At 38.0% G+C, this 20051-nt stretch overlaps 1 protein-coding gene across 1 annotated transcript in view; it reads right to left on the reverse strand.

The window, feature by feature from the left end:
- Positions 1–390: 390 nt before the first annotated feature.
- HEATR3 (HEAT repeat containing 3) overlaps positions 391–20051 on the reverse strand; it is a 28546-nt gene continuing 8885 nt past the window's right edge. Inside the window, exons 5-15 of the mRNA XM_063437908.1 lie at positions 18783–18892; positions 17577–17717; positions 14735–15015; positions 12619–12709; positions 12334–12491; positions 12000–12082; positions 11151–11287; positions 10224–10312; positions 3830–3973; positions 2100–2276; positions 391–1561 (exon numbers count right to left, since the gene is read on the reverse strand). Coding sequence (XP_063293978.1) covers positions 1439–1561; positions 2100–2276; positions 3830–3973; positions 10224–10312; positions 11151–11287; positions 12000–12082; positions 12334–12491; positions 12619–12709; positions 14735–15015; positions 17577–17717; positions 18783–18892 — 1534 coding nt within the window. The 3' untranslated portion in view covers positions 391–1438. The remainder of the gene's footprint in view (positions 1562–2099; positions 2277–3829; positions 3974–10223; positions 10313–11150; positions 11288–11999; positions 12083–12333; positions 12492–12618; positions 12710–14734; positions 15016–17576; positions 17718–18782; positions 18893–20051) is intronic.

The raw sequence follows: 20051 nt of genomic DNA on the forward strand, positions 1-20051 counted from the left end.
CCTGTAGCTTCCACCTTTTTTTCTTTTCTTCTGAATTGAATCAATGCATCTCTATGAGGAAAGTTCAGTGTCTGCATGCAGAGGGAGGAGACACTGAATGTTTGGATTCATTTTAGGCAGCCACAACCCAGGATGGATCTCTAACAGTTATCTGAGGAGTGGCCTGTGAAGTTATCACTAGGCTGTAATGTAAACACTACATTTTCTCTGAAAAGACAGTGTTTACAGCAAAAAGCCTGAAGGTAATGATTCTACTCACCAGAACAAATTCAATAAGCTGTAGTTGTTCTGGTGACTATAGTGTCCCTTTAACCCCTTAAGGACACATGACGTGCCTGACACGTCATGATTCCCTTTTATTCCAGAAGTTTGGTCCTTAAGGGGTTAAGGTTTAGAGTGACGGTAGTGTTTAATGTGGTGTCTTCACTGTGAAGGGAGCAGAGTTATTTCAGCAGCTACTCAGGATTGGAACACCCACTGGGCTCAGGCAGATATTTTGGTACCTGAGCTGCACTGAGGTGATCGTTGTACAATTCCCAGTTCATTGTAGGGAATAACGCCACAGAATTAGTCACCTTCGTTGGATTACAGTGTTCTAAAACTATGGGAAGCTCTTGTACTATATTTCAGCAGTTTGAATACACTATACAACATTTAAATTTCCAAATAAAATCTTTATTCTTATAAGGTTTTTCAATAAATCTTAAGTTCATATTGCATCAACCCAAAAAGCTTGATATTGCAAAGGACATTCAAAATTCTTAACTACAAATAGTCCGAAATTACAAATACAGTCTTCATTAAGAACCTCACCAAATTTCAGTGGTTTCTGATTCACTTAGGAGTATAGTTGGTAAAAGCAGCAATTATAATCCCTGCATTTTTTAATTTTTGTACCTTTTAATAATTTTAACATAAATGCTATATGTTTAAAACCCCTGATTCCAAACACTGCTAAGTTCCGGTGCTGTCTTGATATCGTTTCTCAAATTCAAAATGGACAACAAACCAACCAAGGAGATATCGGACTGCCATTCTGGAGTCAAGAAAGATTTTTTTCCAAGTTTGTTGCAAAATTGGAAGCACTTCAGACTGGGTTATTTGCCTTCTTTTGGATCAACAGCAAAAACAAATGTGAGAGACTTAACTTGATGGACGCAAATCTCTTTTCAGCTATGAAACTATGCAAATATAAAACCAAGAGGTTTGATAGGGCAGCTTCCCTTTCCAAAGGTAATAAAAATAAACCAGGAAGTTCTCAGAGTACTATCCTAGATTCAGATGGGCACTGTTATGAACTGAAAAAAAGAAAAAAGTCACCTGTCACATAAGTTCATAAAAAATATATATATATATTTTATACAAATAGAGGTCTTTTTTTTTGCTGCTTTAGCTCTCCCTATGAAAAATGTATGGGCTTTTTAATCTTTCATACTTTTCAGGGTTTAAACTTTTTCTCTACATTTTCCAAATAAGGTATGAAGCGCCTCAAATTTGTCCTGACGTTGTCCAAGACGCACAGTTGGTCCATGCTATATTTTTCTTTGCCTTCTTTTCGTATCTGTTGGAGACAGGAATAAAGACTGTGTGAACAAACAGAACAGAATATTTAAAATGTACGTTTGTAGGATAAGAGAACTAAGACCGGTCACTTTTCTATTAATACACCTGGCAAGATCTTCTACATGCCACCATAAAATGGCAAAATTGGGAAAAATCTAACCGAAAAACCCAGAACCAAAACCTCCCCCCCCCCCCCCCCCAAAAAAAAAACAACCTACATTGTAGTCCATAGTCAGCATACATATCACTACAAGTGGAAAATACCTACAGCTACTGAGCAGGTTTCAGATTAGTGTATATATTATAAAAAAAAAAAGAAATCAAAAAAAGTAAGTGTATCACAGCAAAGTGCTAAAGAAATAACCAGTCTGGAAATAGTGGTCATGGTTACTGTAATTTAAAACAAGTACTGGTCTATTTTTAGTTGGTTTGGGCTTTTTTGTTTGTTTTTTCAAATTTTCACAAAGAAGACACATGCAAATGAGTAAGTAGGAGGTTTATTTATATTTAATGTGACATGTATTCATTAAGCATACCTTTGTTTTGAATGCAGGTTGAATTTTCTTTAAGTTTTGCAGCAATTTGATCTCTACAGCTGCCTTCTCGGCTACTTCACCATCGGCGTACACATCAAAAATAGCATCCAGTGCAGCACCAGACACAACCAGAGAGGAGTCATTGGTAGCAACTCCAAGGAGGAAGTTTCCAATAGACTAAAGGGGGAACCAAAAACCAGGTAGAAATGATCACATAACAGAGAATTAAGAAAAAGGGGTCTATATGGATCAGTTTATCTTATGAAGTGTGTACTATCACTGTAAACATGCATGTTTGAAAACTTTCAAATTAGAAAAAAAAACCAAAAAAAAACACTACTTTTTTTTTGTTTAGCTCTTCATTTGCTGTTTGGGATTACCCCCTTGTTTGTTGTGTTTATTATAGAATCTCTAATTAGCTCAAATACTTGCTTAAATTGTAACACTTACACACAAACCATTAAAACCCCTGCCTCAGATTGATTAGGTTGACCTTGTGCTACCACAATAGCTCTGATGTGTTGAGGCGTACTCCACATGACCTCTGAACAAGTCCTGTTGTATCTGGCACCAAAATATTAGCAGCAGATCCATTAAGTCCTTCAAGTTGCAAGGTGTGGCTTCCACGGATTGGATTTGTTGTTCCAGCTAGCAAATCCAACAGTTTTGCTCAGTTGGTTGAAGAGGAATTTGGAGGCCAAGACTGTGGCAGGGTGCTTTATCTTGCTGAAAGAGGCCACTGCCATCAGGGAACACGACTGCCATGAAGGGGTATAGTGGTCTGCAGCAATCTTAGGTAGGTAGCACATGTCAAAGTAACATCCACATGAATGCCAGGACCTAAGGTTTCCAAGCAGGACATTGTCCAAGGATAGGGGTCATCATGGCCAATCTGACTGGTCTGTGGCTACACAGCCCCATATACAGCAAGCTGCATTGCACTGTGTGTTCTGACACCTTTATATCATTACTTTTTTTTATCTGAACTACAGTAGCTCTTCATTGTAACAGAGGGGATAGCATTTGCTCCCCACATGTATCAATGAGCCTTGGGCGCCCACGACCCTGACACCGGATCAGCAGTTGTCCTTCCATGCTCCACTTCTGGTGCGTATTAACCACTGCATACCAGTAACACCCCACAAGAATTGATGTTTTTGTAGATGCTCTGACCCAGTCATCTAGCCATCACTATATGGTCCGTGTCAAAGCCACTCAGATATTTTCGTTTGCCCAATTCTTCTGCTTCCAACACATGAAATTCAGAAATGGACTGTTCACTTGCTGTATAATATAATCCACCCCTTGACAGGTGCCACTGTAACATGTAATCAATGGCATTCATTTCCTCTGTTAGTGGTTTTAATATTGTAGCAATCAGTGTAAATATACATACATTTTTATATATTTTTTTTATCGTGTGTGTTAGTCAGTCCAGGTACACGTTAATTTGGAAGAGTAACAAATATTTTTCTGTTTCTTGCTCTATGCGGACTATCAGGTACAAAGGGCAGATTGATTGACAGGGGTCAAGATCAAGGCACTCAGCTCCAAGACAGAGATAAACAGTGTGAATTCCTGCATTTTATATTTCACACCAACATTTGTTAACTATAGCAACAAACATATTAAAACGTGGGAATCCTGGGAAGTCACTGTTCCCTTTTAATCTTAATAGTAAAACATTTCAAAAACATTTTTCTTCTCATTGTGGAGCTCTGCTTTATTACCTTCAGTATGTCTACTGTACTATCTGCTTTTGCCAGGACACTTCCTGTGATGCCTATAATACTGACAGCATTCACCCTTGCACTTGTATGGCTGCTTTGGGCACAAGCTTCACCAAGACTGATTATCTGCTCTGGGGTCATACACTGCAAACAAGAAAACACGAGAAAAGACAAAAAGTAAAAATGTAAAGTTGGACGTAAACTGCAAGGCACAGACTGTAATGCAGAAAGAGGAATACAAAAACATGTATAAGAATGGCAAACAAGTTAAAAATAGCTTGTTATAACATAGAACTGAGAGAGATCACAGAGTCTCTCACAACAGTACAGCTATACGCAAGGTTTGCCAACCTCTTTATGGCAGAGTGGGAATCCACGGCCATTTTGGGCGGGCATGACTGGAAGGCAAACCTGGTCACATATTTTAGAAACATTGACAAAATAATTTTTTTTTTTATTTTGTTTTATCTGGGAGGGCAGTGAAAACTATCTTAACCAGTTTTTACAATACTTAAATCTGAATAATAAAAGGTGTTGTTTTAAATTGGGAATATAGTCAATCTCTTATATATTTTTTAGACTTGGAAATGTATCCAAAATAATCAAATAAAAAAAAAAAAAAAAAAAAAGTTTTTGTATTTAAGTGTGCACCAATAATGTTAGAGATATGTCCAGCTGCCACCACAAACCCTGGCTCCATGGAACACTAAAGAGTCAGTTCCTTCATCTTCGAATGAACTGCTCTCGCACTCAGGATTTTGAGAAACTGGGGTGGGGCCGGACCGCCGACGGGATCAGACGCGTCTGTCTGAGCTCCCGCTTTGGGGTCGGAAAACGTCGCAAACTGAAGGCAAATCTACCCGCAACACCCACCCCGATCCCCAGATCCTGAGGTACGTGGGGATACCCTTAAAGCAGCCTTCTGTAACCCGACTACGACCCGAGGCGTGAGGAGCTTGAGCCGGGACGAGACGGCCGCTCTCCCGGGTCTCCGGCCGGGGTCTGGCGTGTCCCCGGTCTGCACACACACGCGGCGGCTCATGTCAGACCACGACACGCGGGGCCAAAAAGCTACTACCCTGCTACATGGAACACTCCGACGGAATCCCCCAAAATGGCCTCCGAGTGCCAGCCACATGCGCGCCCTACCGCAGAAGCATGTTGAAAAAGCTGGAAGAGAGACTAAACAACTCACGAGCTCAGGTTAAAATTGCACCCATGGCTCTATCCTGCAGTTCCCATCCAGGCGGCTCACTCATCCGAACCAGGCGCACTAAAAATGGCGCCCCAAACGACACGCTCCCCCGCCGGAGAGAACACAGGTGAGGAGATGTACACCAGCGACTACAACCCAGCACAAGGCACAGCACATCCAATCCACAGCCCGGCACCATCGCAGACTTGCCTACCCATGTCAGCAAGGCTCTACCACACAACGTCCCGGCAAAGCAGCGGGGAAGAGCCAGCACTCGCACCCGCGAGGGACCCACATTATACCTGGGAACAGGACGGTCCGCCCACACCCTTAAAGACATAGGCTGAGGAGGACTCTGTGAGACGTGGGGCAGGAGGAATGGGACACACAGCCCCCGGTAGTGGCAGACTATCGCTCCCCTCAATTCAGGACTTCCACACAGAATTAACCCCTTGCCTCCTCAAGCAGTCCAACCATGCAGATCCCTACACGACTCTCAGCTCCTGCCATCGGAGAGACTGGGGCAGCCGAAGGGGAAGATGTAACTGAAACTAAATAAGCTCACAACGTAATCTATTACTGCTAATTATTTCTCATGAGCATTGACTTAGCTTTTTAGTCTAAAGAGTGGAGGAGTCATATTTAGGCTTTAAGTTAGGCTTTTTCCTGCATCCAGATAGCGCAAAATACTTGTGTATGCATAGCATTGTGTCTAACTACCTAGCAGTGACAAGCCTTTACACATACCCTAGACGAGTTAGTTAACCTGTGTCTATGCTGGGGGCTCAACAAAGTATGAATCGTACTGTAATACCAGGATAGTGCTAGTTCATTTAATCTGAACTTGACTCATGCAACACTTGAACGCTTATCGTTTTGTCTAGAAGTGAGCTTATTAACGAATAAATCTGTGGTTGTAACTCCATAAACACTATACATGACTTTGACTACATCTATTGTCTCACGTAATTTACCCACATACAAGCTATTAGTACTAGAACGAACCACTCATGTTAATATAAAATTGTGCAAGTCCTACCATGTACCCCACTGTTATAACTGTCATTGCAAAGTTTGTGGAATGCCGTTGGGGTACCACATACGCGTTGTTATATCTTTAAGCACAACAAAAATAAAGAATTCAAAAAAAAAAAAAAAAAAAAAAAAAAAAAAGGATTTTGAGAAACAATCACATAACCTGTTTTAAAAACAATTCACCCAAAAAAAAACAAAAAACAAAAAAAAAAGCTACCCCATCAATAATTTAAACCAAACGATAAAAAGTATTAGAGAAAAAAAAAAAATCAAAAAAAAAAAAAAATCAGTCCAGATCTTTTAGAACAGGCTTCCCCAAACTCCGGCCCTCCAGATGTTGCTTAACTACAACATGATTCTATGAATGAAATGGATAGGCTGAGAATCGTGGGAGAATCGTGGTTCAGCAACATCTGGAGGGCCGGAGTTTGGGGAAGCCTGTTTTAGAGTATAGAGATAAAAAAAACACAAAAATGTCCCACCATTGCCAATTATTTTTGATTTTAATAACAAAAGCCATGTAATGAAAAAAATCATTAATAAACACTGTCTTATATTAAAACAGGATACTATAGCTGGAATTATTCCAGACAAACCACAGGTTATATTTAGAGGAGCACCCAGCTTTAAATATATCCTTATAAAAAAATTACACTAAACACAATTGTACTACTCCTTCCCTATGCTCCTCCTCCTTTATGGCCAAACCTAAAGGTTTTTTTTTTTAAATGCAACAAAATGTGTATTCTGTAAATGTACAGACAATACCATTAAATAAACACTTCTTTTAAGTCAATCACAAAAAACACTCCGTAAAAAAAAAAAAATAAGTCATCAATTGTAATACAAAAAATGTATATTATTTAATGGAATGCCTGTGCGGGCTCCAATATGTCATCATGACCACCAGAAATCTTAAGACCAGTCTGGCAGAACACTGCCGGAATATTACAAAAGGTTATGAGAACCACTCAGTATCAAAACATTTTTTAAAACACGGTAAAAATCCTAAATATCTTAAATGCATAGGCATAGATACATGCAGTGTCTCATGGAGAGGAGGAGATATATAAAAAAAATTTTTAGGGAGCAAATAAAGGAATGGGCATATAATCTAAAGACTATTGCCCCACAAGGTCTAAATAAAGACTTTGACCTTTTTAATTTTTTTATAATAATATCGATTATAGATTTTACTAATAGTGTTTTTATTACATTTCATTTTTACTATTTATTCATTTTTACCCATATATTTTAATTTTAAAACTCTCAGTTATACTCATATCTATATTTGTTACTATTCACAAATGTCAAATATAATAATGTCTCATTTAATCCTTTTGCACCAAAATGCACACAATATTTCATGTTATTCTATTGTTTTTATTATACATATCCCTATATCATTGGCACTACATATATCTGCTTATGTATAAGCCTTTTCGATTTACATTTTGTTATACAAGTCTGTCAAATCTGTTATTGCATAATTTTTTTATGTATGTGCCTTTGGGTCCTATGTTTATGCCTAGTTTTACTAATTGTGCAAGAGATTATTATTATTATTATTATTATTTATATAGCGCCAACAAATTCCGTAGCGCTGTACAATGGGTGGACTAACAGACACATAATCAGACCACTGGACGTACAGGAACAGAGGGGGTTGAGGGCCCTGCTCAATGAGCTTACATGCTAGAGGGAGTGGGGTATAGTGACACAAACGGGTTAAAGTAGGGGAATTAAATAGTTTGTTAGAGAAGGGTTTATTGAGTGCTTGGTAGGTCATTTTTGACAGTTGCAGGAAAGGAGTCATGGGGTGGGGGATGAAAAGCCTGCTGACAGTTTAATTGATACGCTTTAACGAAGAAGTGAGTTTTCAAAGATTTTTTGAAGGAGTGGAGGCTGGGTGAAAGTCTGATTGAGGAGGGAAGGGAGTTCCACAGAATAGGTGCAGCCCTAGAGAAGTCTTGAAGGCGAGCGTCAGTCTACTCTCTGCATTTCCTTCGGGTCTTGATCCTGTGACCCGTTTGAGATATGCTTGCCTATGCGGTCTGTTCTGCCAAGTTGACTAGACAGTATATCGGCAAATGTATCTCTTCATCGCCATCACCACGAGGCTCCTCTCCCGTGGTGACGCAACGATTCTCTCTCCGACGGCTCAGCTCCTGCTCCCTCCTCCTTAACACACATGCGTCCCACCGATCTATGACGCATGCGTTCCACCCGAGATTCTCTTTATACTCTATTTTAAGCATTTTAAAGTCTAGTTTTTATTAAACAATATTAAAGGACCACTATAGTGAGAAGTGCGGAAGAGCCTCTAGCAGCTGTCAATGAGACAAACACTAGAGACTGGATTAACCTAATATGTAAACATAGCAGTTTCTCTTAAACTGCTATGTTTACAGAAGGCAGGGTTAACCCTAGAGGGACCTGGCACCCAGACCACTTCATTGAGCTGAAGTGGTCTGGGTGCCTATATTGGTCCGTTAAAAGAAACCTTCTATAATATACCCTAATAGTTTACTTACCTTTAACCATGTTGCAAAGTTAAATTTTTATTATGTATCTTTCTATTAAGATTATGATGATGTAATTATGGCGGGAATATTCAAATCTCAATGCAATTAAAGTATCCTATATAAACTCATGTGTGTCAGGTCTAGGTTTGTACTAGTTTCTACTTGAAAAAGCCTGTTCAGGTGAAATGAGTCTAGAAACCTTTTAATTTGTGCTAATAAAGTATTTTTTTGGCTTTATATACTTTGGTTGTCATATTCCTTTCTTTCACTTTATATTTTATTTTAAATATCCTGACCTGACTACATTATTTTTCATCGCCTAAAAGAAGCACAAAGAATCCTTAGGTGGGGATAATACCACGCATACGCTATTTATCGAGCCATGAGCCTGCTCAATATACTGTGAGTATATTTCATATTTTTATTTTAAAAAGATACAGTGAGCACTATATTTTATTTCTTTTATTCTGGATTGGACGACTCTGCTGTTGGACTACCGTACTGTCATATACATTTAAATATCGGAAGTACTCCATATATCCTTGAGTGGGGATCATTCCACATCAGAGCTGGATTTTAGCTCTGGATATTGTGAGTAGTTCCTTATTATAATCCTAATATTTAAGTGCATCTATATACGGTACCATTGGAGTCTCTTATTTTTGTTTCTTCCCCACATGTTCCATTGGACTACAAGCCTACACTCGTGACCATCCTTTTTAACGGCCGTTCCACAAGAACTCTCCCTACTGCTGTGGATCCACTATATTGGGCTAGTGTTAAGTTACTTGGTCTATATCTTAACTACTTATATAAAGTTCTTTTTTTTTTATACCATCCCTTTAAGTTTTTTAATTTCTTTGTATTATTACAAATATTGGTATAAAATTAAAAAAAAAAAAAATAATAAAGTTTCCAGCTTGGGTTCATTTATTTGCATTTCGAATTTGAAATTGGCATCAGCCCCACTACATACGGTAAAAAATAAAGACATTTTTTACCTGCTCTCTCTCCCAAATCCCTATATATTTAAACAAATGGAGGTTATTTTGTTTCTCCGGTGGCCATGAGAGAGTTTAGCCCACCTGCCATGTCAAGGCAAACCTCTCAGGTGGGTCCTACACTAACCTTTCACCTTGCTTCCTTGAGCTTCTGGCAAAGATATCTCTAATGTGACAGAGAGGGGTATTTTTTATATCCAGCCCTACATACTTATTAACCCTTAATAAGGAATGTATGGGACGGGCGGCCCATATAGCTGTGTGATACAAAAGTGAATACAAAAACAAAAATCAACAACTCCTGCGCTCAAACTCCCATCACTCCTGGGCAGCAACAATGACCATAGTAAACATCAGCCCCAAAACATACAGTAAAAACCAAAGAAAAAAAGGTTACCTGTGCTCGCTCCCAAATCACTATGTATATTTAAACAAATGGAGGTTATTTAATTACTCAAATGCCCACCTGCCACGTCACATTTTATATCTAAGATTCCCACAAGAGATCTCCAAGCCAACAGTCATTATGCATTCAAACAAAATAAACTTTTTTTTTTTTATGTTTCTTTTCACAAAAGAGTTTAAAAAAAGTTTAGTGGCACATTTAAGGATAACCATGGCTTGATTTAGACACATACCTGTGGTATTCCTTTGGATGCCATAGTCTGAAGCAAGGCACGTACAGCACTACTTGCTGCTTCCAAAAAATCATCCTTTTTTGGAATATCTGAAGAAAAATTTAAAAGAAAACATAACACGTTCAGAGCAATTCATCTAGGACAATGTGATCATTAATTGGGGGACTCTTCTCTCAAACGCAAAAACTTGCAATGAAGTCTTTATTTTTAGTAAATGTGAAAACTGATGGAACATTTTTGCTATATTCAAATTAACCTTCCTACAGTGATATATTGAAGATCCCAACTCATTCTCAAATATCCGGTTCAGAAAGAAGCCAATTATTTTCCTTCAAATTAATCACCTTCACTTAGGGGGCTTTTGCTTCAGCTGAATTTTGTGGTGTATGTGTTGTGGTGCAAGATCTGCAGAACCAATTACCCCGTTTATTGAAACATTCAATCAAAATATCACATATATCTGGGGACGTAATTGGCGTTAAAAACGGGGAAGCTATGGGATAGGTCATAAACAAAAATGGTTACATTTTCCTCTTTTAAAAGCTTATGAAATAAGGAAATCTTATGCAACATTGTGTTGTTTCTATTGGGAACTGTTACACTAATAATACATAGTCAATGATGTGCGACTCACTCACTAGCCATATCATTATTATCAGTTATTAAACCATTAGTTAGCAGAGGTATAAGGAATATTCAGCACCAATTATTAATGAAAACAGTCTAAAAGGTAAATTATTAAGAACAACAGTCTAAAAGGTAAATTTACAAAAGCCGGGTTATTTACTAAACTAAGAATTCAAAGTGAATTTGAAATTTAATGCCAGACATTATAAAAACTGAAAGCAAAAATGACCTTGGGAGAATTTTGCCAGGTCAGTTTTATTTTGCCTTAGAAATCTTTAAACGGGTGTGAATTTTACCCACCTGATTGAGTGAAGACTACCCCAGAGAGGTGCAGAGCCAGCTCTTGTAATGCAGAGGCCCCTCCCAAGTCTTCTATGTCGAGCATAGACAGGATATTGTGCAGGCAGGTCAGTGCTCGGAGCTGCACAGTGTACATCCTGCAAACACAACCAAATAGAATACCTGATCAACCAGCACAGCCTAAGGAATCAAAACAATGACAGGACCTCATATCACGAACACAGAAAATTCCTGGCCAAAAACCATGCCAGAATCCTGTTTGTTTTTGTTAAGGTATTTGGAAAAAGGAGAAGTTTGAGACAGCCCCTTTCCCAGTTGTAAGGGGGTGGAATTTATACTTCTGCATTATCAACATCAATTCTCCTCCAACACTCGCTCAGGCAAGTTAGTGTAAATTCCATGTCACTCAGGTAGCCTGGAGACCGAGTGGTCTCTGAATTTCAAGGAGACCCCATTTTTGTCAAACCACTTACAGGCAGTTTGACAAAAATAAGGGAGGCACCCATAGACTCTTGGTAACTTAACCGCTTGATGGAGCGGTAGTTGCCATGTTCCTTAGAGTGCAACAACAACAACTAAAAATTGCACAGATGACAGAAATCCTAATGATTTAGTTGCTCTATACCTGGACCCAAGGTTTCCAAGCAGGACATTGCCAAAGACATAACACTGCCGCATTTGATCGACGACACCTTATTATATGCAAGCAGAAAGGCGACAGAAAATCATAGCTAGTGTTTTTTAACATTTATTTAAAAAAACAAAAAACACAATTTTATAAAAGGAAACTCAATAGGCACACTACAAAAAAAAAGGTATGTTCTCAAAACAAATAAATCAAGATGTTACTTTGCAATTAACGGTTTCCATGCTGAAGCCTGTTTGCAGATCTCGACAGCGGAGCTACTGGGAAAAGCAGTCTTTTCAAAAACCTGAAAATAAATTAAATGAACAAAATAGGTGTGAATTTATTTTCTTTTTTTTTTTAAAGAATTAACCAACACAAAACAAAAATGTAAGTGCTTAATACAGAGTTATCTATGTATTTCAGACGATATGTTATGCAAGCTGTCACATTATGATTTATAAATAATGTAGCAAATTTAGAAGAACCAGCCCCTTGTGGACAAACTTCATGAATGATAGAATGATGCTACTCTGTAGTATAAAAAGATCCCTTTACCTTCTTTGGAATAGTGTGGTTCAGAAGAGCAGAATGAACTTCATCAGACAAGCACAATGGTGTTAGTAGCTGGCCTCCAATGTTGGTCACAGAATTCTCAATGCACATCTCACTCTCATCACTGCTTGACATTGCTTCCCATTCATCATCTGAAGGGTCTAAAGGGTAAAGATTTTTGTCCTGTTACATGAATTGTCCATGAAAACATGGCTAACATTTATAATAGATTATAAAACGTGCAAATTACATATATTCACACACACACAAAACAAAAAACACACAAACCTTCACTGCAGCACATGTTGACTATCATCTCTAATGCAGTTCTTTGTGCCACCAGTAAAGCTGAAACTTGCCTCACCTCTTCATTTGCAGGCTAATTAAAAAAAAAAAAAGAGCAGATACAATATAAAAAAATAAATAAACAACCGAAGATTAAACATGTTATTCAATGGAAAAAAACAGTCTAACATTAACATCCCAAAAAAAGAGTTTAGACAAAACACCTACAGGGCTATTCACTAAATTGCAAAAATCAAATTGAATTTCTAATTCAAGGCCAGAGAAGCCACACGGAAAGCATAGACAATTTCTCTGTGTCGGCTATTTTTACTTAAATTCGAAATTCACTTTATTGAATAACCGCATTATACTTTGTCATAATGCCAGATGCTGAACAAAGAAACAGGACACATGTAACAGCCTAAATAATCAGCATGAGAATAGTCATGAAATATATGCCCCTTTTACGAAATTAAAGGAATAGTATACGCACCATAACCACTAGCAGCACAGCCAAGTGGATGCATCTGGACTGAGCTCTAGTAATCACTTTTAGATTTATGCAATTTTTCTGGCTCTCAGAACCAGCACCATTGTTACAAAACTCTTTGTGGATGGTGTGGGGGGAAAAATTACAAACTAGAAGTATAAATCTTTTTGAAGGGACCAGAAAGAATAGTAATATCATGTGGATTCCTAAGCCCCCAATGGCAGCGGCTTATTACGCAAAAAGATGGTACAGTTAGGCAGTTAGATGGAAATGCTCTCTGAACTTTCCTTTAGAAATCAAACAGGAAACAACATTTGTTTACAGCAGTTGTTTAAAGCCGACCTGGTGGTTTTTAAGTCAAAGGACCAGAGGATTGCACATTGAGGAATAGAGCTAAGGTGGTTAAGGAAAGTGTTGTGCTACACATTCATGGCAATAAGATGTTTATAGGTGTGAAGCTACATTTGTTAGGCGCCTAATCAGCCACAGTGGAATAATAAGAGAATGAAGCACAATGCTGAAACATGTGGGACAATAAGTGAACTATAATATTGTCATAGGAGACTTCTATACTCTATTCTGTCTCCTATGATTTGTAGGGCCCTGTTGGGTGGGATTTATACTCTCTCTCTCCCCTTGGAAGTCCATGGAATTGCCATGAGGGGCGTTATAGTCCATTACCAAAAAAATAAAAATAGAACAATGTCTGCTGTGAGGTACAAAACACCACTCACATTTAAACCTAACCAACTCACTTTTTACTGGAAGGTGAACTGATTGCACTCTGGAGTTGACTGCCAATGAGTTATACCCAGATATCTTATCATGGAGAAAGGTCAGAATGACACAGAGGTTCTCATCAACATCAGAAGCCATTACAAAAATCATTATGACTTTTAAAACAGGTCACTTCGGAGGCTACGTAAGTTTACTTGCATTCTTATGAAAACTTTTTTTTTTTTTTTAACTGCTATTTTCTTCCTCAGTAGCTTATAGATTTTAGAAAAGTATAGTTATCAATGCACATTTTGTTTCCTAACAGCGACAGCAATTTCCATTACCAGGTCTCTTCTGCCTTATGATTATTGCCCCTGTGTTATGTCAAAAAATTATAACCAGATTTAAGAGAAGTTGACCTGAGACATAAACAAGGTGTCAAGCATGTTTCTGCAGGGCCCAGGATAATGGATTACATTTACCAATGGCCAACTAACCAGTAAAAGAAATTCTCTTTTTTTTTTGTCCATAACTAAAAGGGACATTTTAATATTCCATTCTCTATTCAACCAACCACTCCTATAAACCTCTCACAGTAACAGCAAGCTTTCTGTATGGAACCGTATAAAATGTTTCAGCATACTACAAGTAGATTGCATCCACTAAAAAAAAAAAAACCTGATTTATACAATTTCTCATGAAAAAAAATAAATTAAGTTTGACATGGTCTATCCTTCTGTTTAATATTTTCTTGACACCTTTGTATCATGGCTGGGGATTGTGGAGAGACTTAAAAAAGGAGCTTTTTAATAAAAAGAAACTTAATCCAAGATCGCTAAAAAGAACATTATAGGAAAGATCTAACTGCAGAAATACACAAAATAATAACTGCCAAAATATTGATTTACTCACTGGAATGAAGTCAGAAATGTCATTTGGTTTCTTTTCTTTAATTGCACCATCTACCATCCCATTTTCCTCATTCAGTGTGGCCTCTTCAAGGATTGCGGCTGCTTCCTCTGTTTCGGCCTCTGCTGCAGATGCACTTAAATGTTGGGTTTCTGTCTCTTTCATCTCTGCTATGAAAACACCTGAATCCACGGACAGGACTTCAGCGAGAATCCTTAAAATAGCATTTATGGTGTCAGCCTGACTGGAGGAAGGAATCTTCTCTTTCAGATTCCAAACAGCACCTTGGAAATTAGAACAAGCATATTTACCATATGCACATTTGAATTGTATGACTTAAAGTATAACAGTAGGAAGTACACAATCACACAAAAATAAATTCAGCGCAGAAGCAAAGTGATAATAGTCCAAAAGCAGTGGGAACACCAATACGGAGTCTCTCATTTCCGATCAGAAAATTGGATAAAAACAGGGTGGTAGGTGCAGCGCTTCAGTACACTTTTGATAAAGCCTATCCAAGGAGAAACGCGTTAAGTGTATTGTTTATAACTTTTTAATCACTATTTTATTATATATTGTATTTCTTTTATTATATATTTTTTTTAACATTAAAGTACTTTTTTAATTGGACCATACTTTGCTGCTGTCGGATTGTTTGGAGCTATATCCCTGGTGGGGGAATCATACCACCCAAGCGCTTTGGATTGAGCAAACCGGAACTTGCTCATTAGCATGTGAGTAGGCTTAAATTATTTATTTCTGCTTACACTCCTTTTTTACGGTGTACACTACTGTGGTTCTGTTTGTTTATCTCCAAATATACACGGAGGGAAGAATTTGCTTTTACACCTGTATCCTTGAGTGGGGATCATACCACTTCAAGCGCTATCAGAGGAGCCAAGTTTTACGGCTCCATTACACGATACCCCCTACCACATCTATAATTCGAAGAATTGCCTCTGCACTTGATCCATAGGCGGGGATTATTCTGCCCAGGCGCATACACTGGAGCTGTATTGAAGCTCCAGGAAAGTGTGAGTGCACATATTTTATTTCATTTATCACCACTACAGTTTTAAATACTACACTATTATTCCTTCTCTGGTTCTCTTCACATATACCTTGTCAAGGATTACTGAAGCGCTGCATCTACCCCCCTGTTTTTATCCAATAATAGTAGGAAGCACCTATTAAATAAAGTCCATAATTATCATAAAAACCACCATAGAAATTTATACATTTATTCAATACACAGATATGAACTAGCCAGCAATGAAATGATTAACTAGGTAACATTACTTGTTTGGAGTGGGTGTTGCGGGTTGGGAAAAAAAAAAAAAAAAAAAAAAAGGGACTGGGGACTTCCTCTCAAAGATACATGATATGCCCTTCCACATATACTGACTTGAAACCATCTTAAAAGCCACCCTATTTCCAAGCCTACAATGTTCTATAAGTTAGATTAGAACACCAAATTGTTACATTAATTCAGAGTATTATAAAACCCTACACCATGTTGTATCAGCCCCATACAAGTAGCGTTCACCCCAAACCTGAATCCAATGCAATATCCACACACAGTGATTTAGAATTTTCTAAATATGCATTGTCCCAAATTTTGCAATGAGAGATTTGACTTTGTTCTTAATTACTTAAGTGGGCTCAGGGCTAATAATGGACATTTTATGCAGTGCTCCTGGAGAGTTTTGTAATATACGAGACACAGCTAACTTGGCAATTTCATTTCTTATTCGCTGATGGTCTGACTGATGTCAGACATTTCCCAGGATAGACTTTGTTGTGTGGAGAACCCCCTCTATCTAGCTGGTTTAAAGAATGGTGGACTGAGTCGTGAACTTTACTAGTAGCCATTTGTGGCATATTATGTTTGCACATACCTTTGAGTCTGTGTAATATTGTGCGAGTATAATATATGGATTTTTTGTAAATATCATGAGTTCTTACCAATATTACACTAGATTTCTGTTTTCTAGGTCCTCTTTTTTGTATATATGTCATTGAATATCTGTACTTCTTAATTTGAAGCATTTTATGTGAGGTATTGTTGGTGTGCTACCATTATTCCCTTATTTGTTCCTCGGTCTGGGCACATTACAAGGTTAAGTGCACAGGTGGTAGCAATAGATTAACCCCTTAAGGACACATGACATGTGTGACACGTCATGATCCCCTTTTATTCCAGAAGTTTGGTCCTTAAGGGGTTAAGCGATCAAGACTATTTCTATATTTCAGATATCTGAGGTATAGAGAAAATGCAATGTTAACACTGCAGCAGTAAATCTATCCTCAGTGGCGGTCTACCAGACAGTCACTAGAAGGCTTCCGGGTTTCAAACGGACCTTAGGTCCAGTATTTTGAGGACGAGAGCATGAGGACACCTAGTGTCAGATTTTTCCCCCATGGAAAAGCATTGATTCAATGCTTTCCTATGGGGAGGTCTAATGTGCGTGCATTAGAGTCCGCTCGTAACAGGCTGTGCGAGGGGGCGGAGCGTCAGCCCCACGCCGAGGGACATCAGCGTTGGCATTAGGTAAGTAAATAAAGGTTTATTTAACCCTTTATTAACAAGGGAGGTGGGGGCAGGCATAGTGCCAGGAATATAGCTTTGTATTCCTGGCACTATAGTATCCCTTTAATAGCAATAATCACAATCTGATAAGAACAAAAGCAAGTTCAAGTTATTTACAGAAATTCTTCTGTACTTTGACCACTTTGGTGTCTAAAAAAAAACAAACAACTTTCGCAGAAAAATTACAGAGATGTGCTAATACACAATTGACTGGCTGAGGTTGTAGCCACAATATTGACAAAGATTTCCATTTACCACCGACTAATGTCTGAAGGTGTCTCATTTCCATGTTGCCAGCTGGAGATAACAGCACAGACTCCAGGGTCTTCAGAGAGTTGGCATCAAAAGAGGCCAGCAGCTCAGGATTGTCTTCTGTGACCGTTTGCAAACAATATGCTGTGATAAACAAAAACAATTGCTGAGAGGAGACCAAAATATAAATACATCATAATGCAGGAAAATAAGAAACCGTTAAATGCACTATTGCATAGGCAGACACATAGAAATATTTAACTTCGTACACGTGTGAAACGGTTTCAAAAAAAAAAAAATAAATGAAATGGCTTTTCAATTTCCTTTAAAAGGCTATTTAATAGTCTTGCCTCTCTTCCAGTCACTGGATTAAAGGGAAAAAAAACAAAAAAAAAACTCATCTTAATTATGAAAAAATATACTACTTTGTGTGTGATATATCCTTGTGTATTTATGCAAATTATTAATATAACTAAACCACTAATTTCTATGCATTTCCTGGCCTACTCTTTCTCAGTCGGTGGCTGCAATATGAGTTCTCTCCAGAGAGACAGCCGAGCCACAGATTGCTACATGTAGTCAAGTTCGTTAAACAGCAAATTGTTTTATCTTTAAGTTTAATAGTAGCCGTACTATGGCTTCTATATTTTTTTAGAGCACTTCGCCTATCTAATGTCAGGGATAAACTACTTATCCCATAAACATCTGCTGCAAAAAGCTTTATGGGATATGAATAGACCCCACAGAACAAAATGAGAGACTCACTGGAGGTTTCTTCCTAGATAGGAAGTTGCTTAACCTACTGGGAGACCCACCAGACAAGAGATTCTACTAGGAACTTTGGGGGTATTTTTTAATTTTATGTTTTTTAGCATTTCTTATTGCATTATCTACATAATGATTTAATAAAATAAAATATAAAAATAAAAGGGTTATAACATTTTGAGTGGCAGTTGAATTGCGAAGCAATGTGTTGGGCCCACCTCAACTCAAAGAGGTTAAAATGTAATACACACACACAGATAAACAAATTCCATTCCTCCTTTGTTCCCCCCTGCCGTTCATAACCTTGTGTGTGGTGGAACAGCACATAAGAAGACATAGCATTTGGTGGAGGGTGGTGGTGTCTGTCTCTGTCTGTCTGTGTGTACATTGTGCAGCATCTCATTTCTATACTTCCATAGCATAATACTTCCACATAATGCTCACCTGCTGAAATAGCCAACTCCATGTTATTTGGGAACTTGCTCAGACACTGAAGAACAATTTCAACGCAGTTTTCTTTGTTGAAAATTGTTAACGCTGTACTGCTGCTTTCACTACACAGACGAAACAGAAAAAAAAAAAAAGAAAAGGTAATCGAAGTATTCAACCACACAGCTTAAAATGAGCTCAAATTTGATTTCATTTCAGATACTTAATATAAGGAATGTTGCTGTACTCCAAAGCAGCATTCAATATTGTACGTGTATAATATGTAACAGGGTTGTGCAACAGTTATCCCACCAGATGATGTTCTACATTTCGAAACATACTCTAGCAGTCATTATTTCAAAGGAATTCTATTCAAACTAACAGCTGGGAAGCCATGGGTAGATTTATAGTAGGGATTGACCGATATTGATTTTTTTAGAGCCGACACTGAACTTTCAGGCCGATAGCCGATAACTTAACGATATTCTGTACATTTACCATTTTGAAAAAATAAACAATTTCTTTTCAAATAGTTTTTATTGCAAGTTTTGCAAATTTTACAAAAAATTATAAGAACAGTATAATAAAGGAGGGGAAAGGAAGGAGAAACTTGGGAGGAAAGGGGAGGTCCATCCAATGTTACAATCAATAAAATAATGTACAAGGCATGTAAACTCATTTAATTCCAACTTCCCATAAATCCCAATGGTATTTTAGTGTAGCAAAGATGTGCGAGTTGTTTCTGTGTGACAGTTCGTGTGACTTATTGTCTATGACCAGCTTTAGCACTTCATTAAATCGAAGGAGTATGTTAAGTTCTCCAGTACCTAGGTAAGCACGAAGTGGCGGCTATCAGGATGTGGCCTATTATTTTATTAATTCTGTTGACGGACACAGGGTTTTTTTGTTTTTTTTTTTTAAATAAAGCTAATTCTGATGTTAAAATGTCAATGCTGCTGTCTACTTTGGCGATCAAGTCATATATTATTCTCCAATATGTGGATATTTTTGGGCAATACCACCATATGTGGGCCATGTTGCCCAATCCGCCACAGTCTCTCCAGCACCGGTTGGTGTATTTATTATTCATTTTATGTAGCCTGGACAAAGCCAAGTACCAACGATATCAAAATTTTAAATTATTTTCAAAATGGTCGGAACAAAAAGAAATTCCCTTCAGCGCTGAAAAAAAGCGAAACCATTAAGATAACTTGTATTGGGTACCCAGCTCCGCTTCCCAGGACAGCATGTGTGAGTTTAACAGAAGGTTTGGCGTTGTGCAAT

Source organism: Pelobates fuscus, chromosome 12, assembly GCF_036172605.1.
Source record: "Pelobates fuscus isolate aPelFus1 chromosome 12, aPelFus1.pri, whole genome shotgun sequence".
In the NCBI taxonomy this organism is placed as follows: domain Eukaryota; kingdom Metazoa; phylum Chordata; class Amphibia; order Anura; family Pelobatidae; genus Pelobates; species Pelobates fuscus.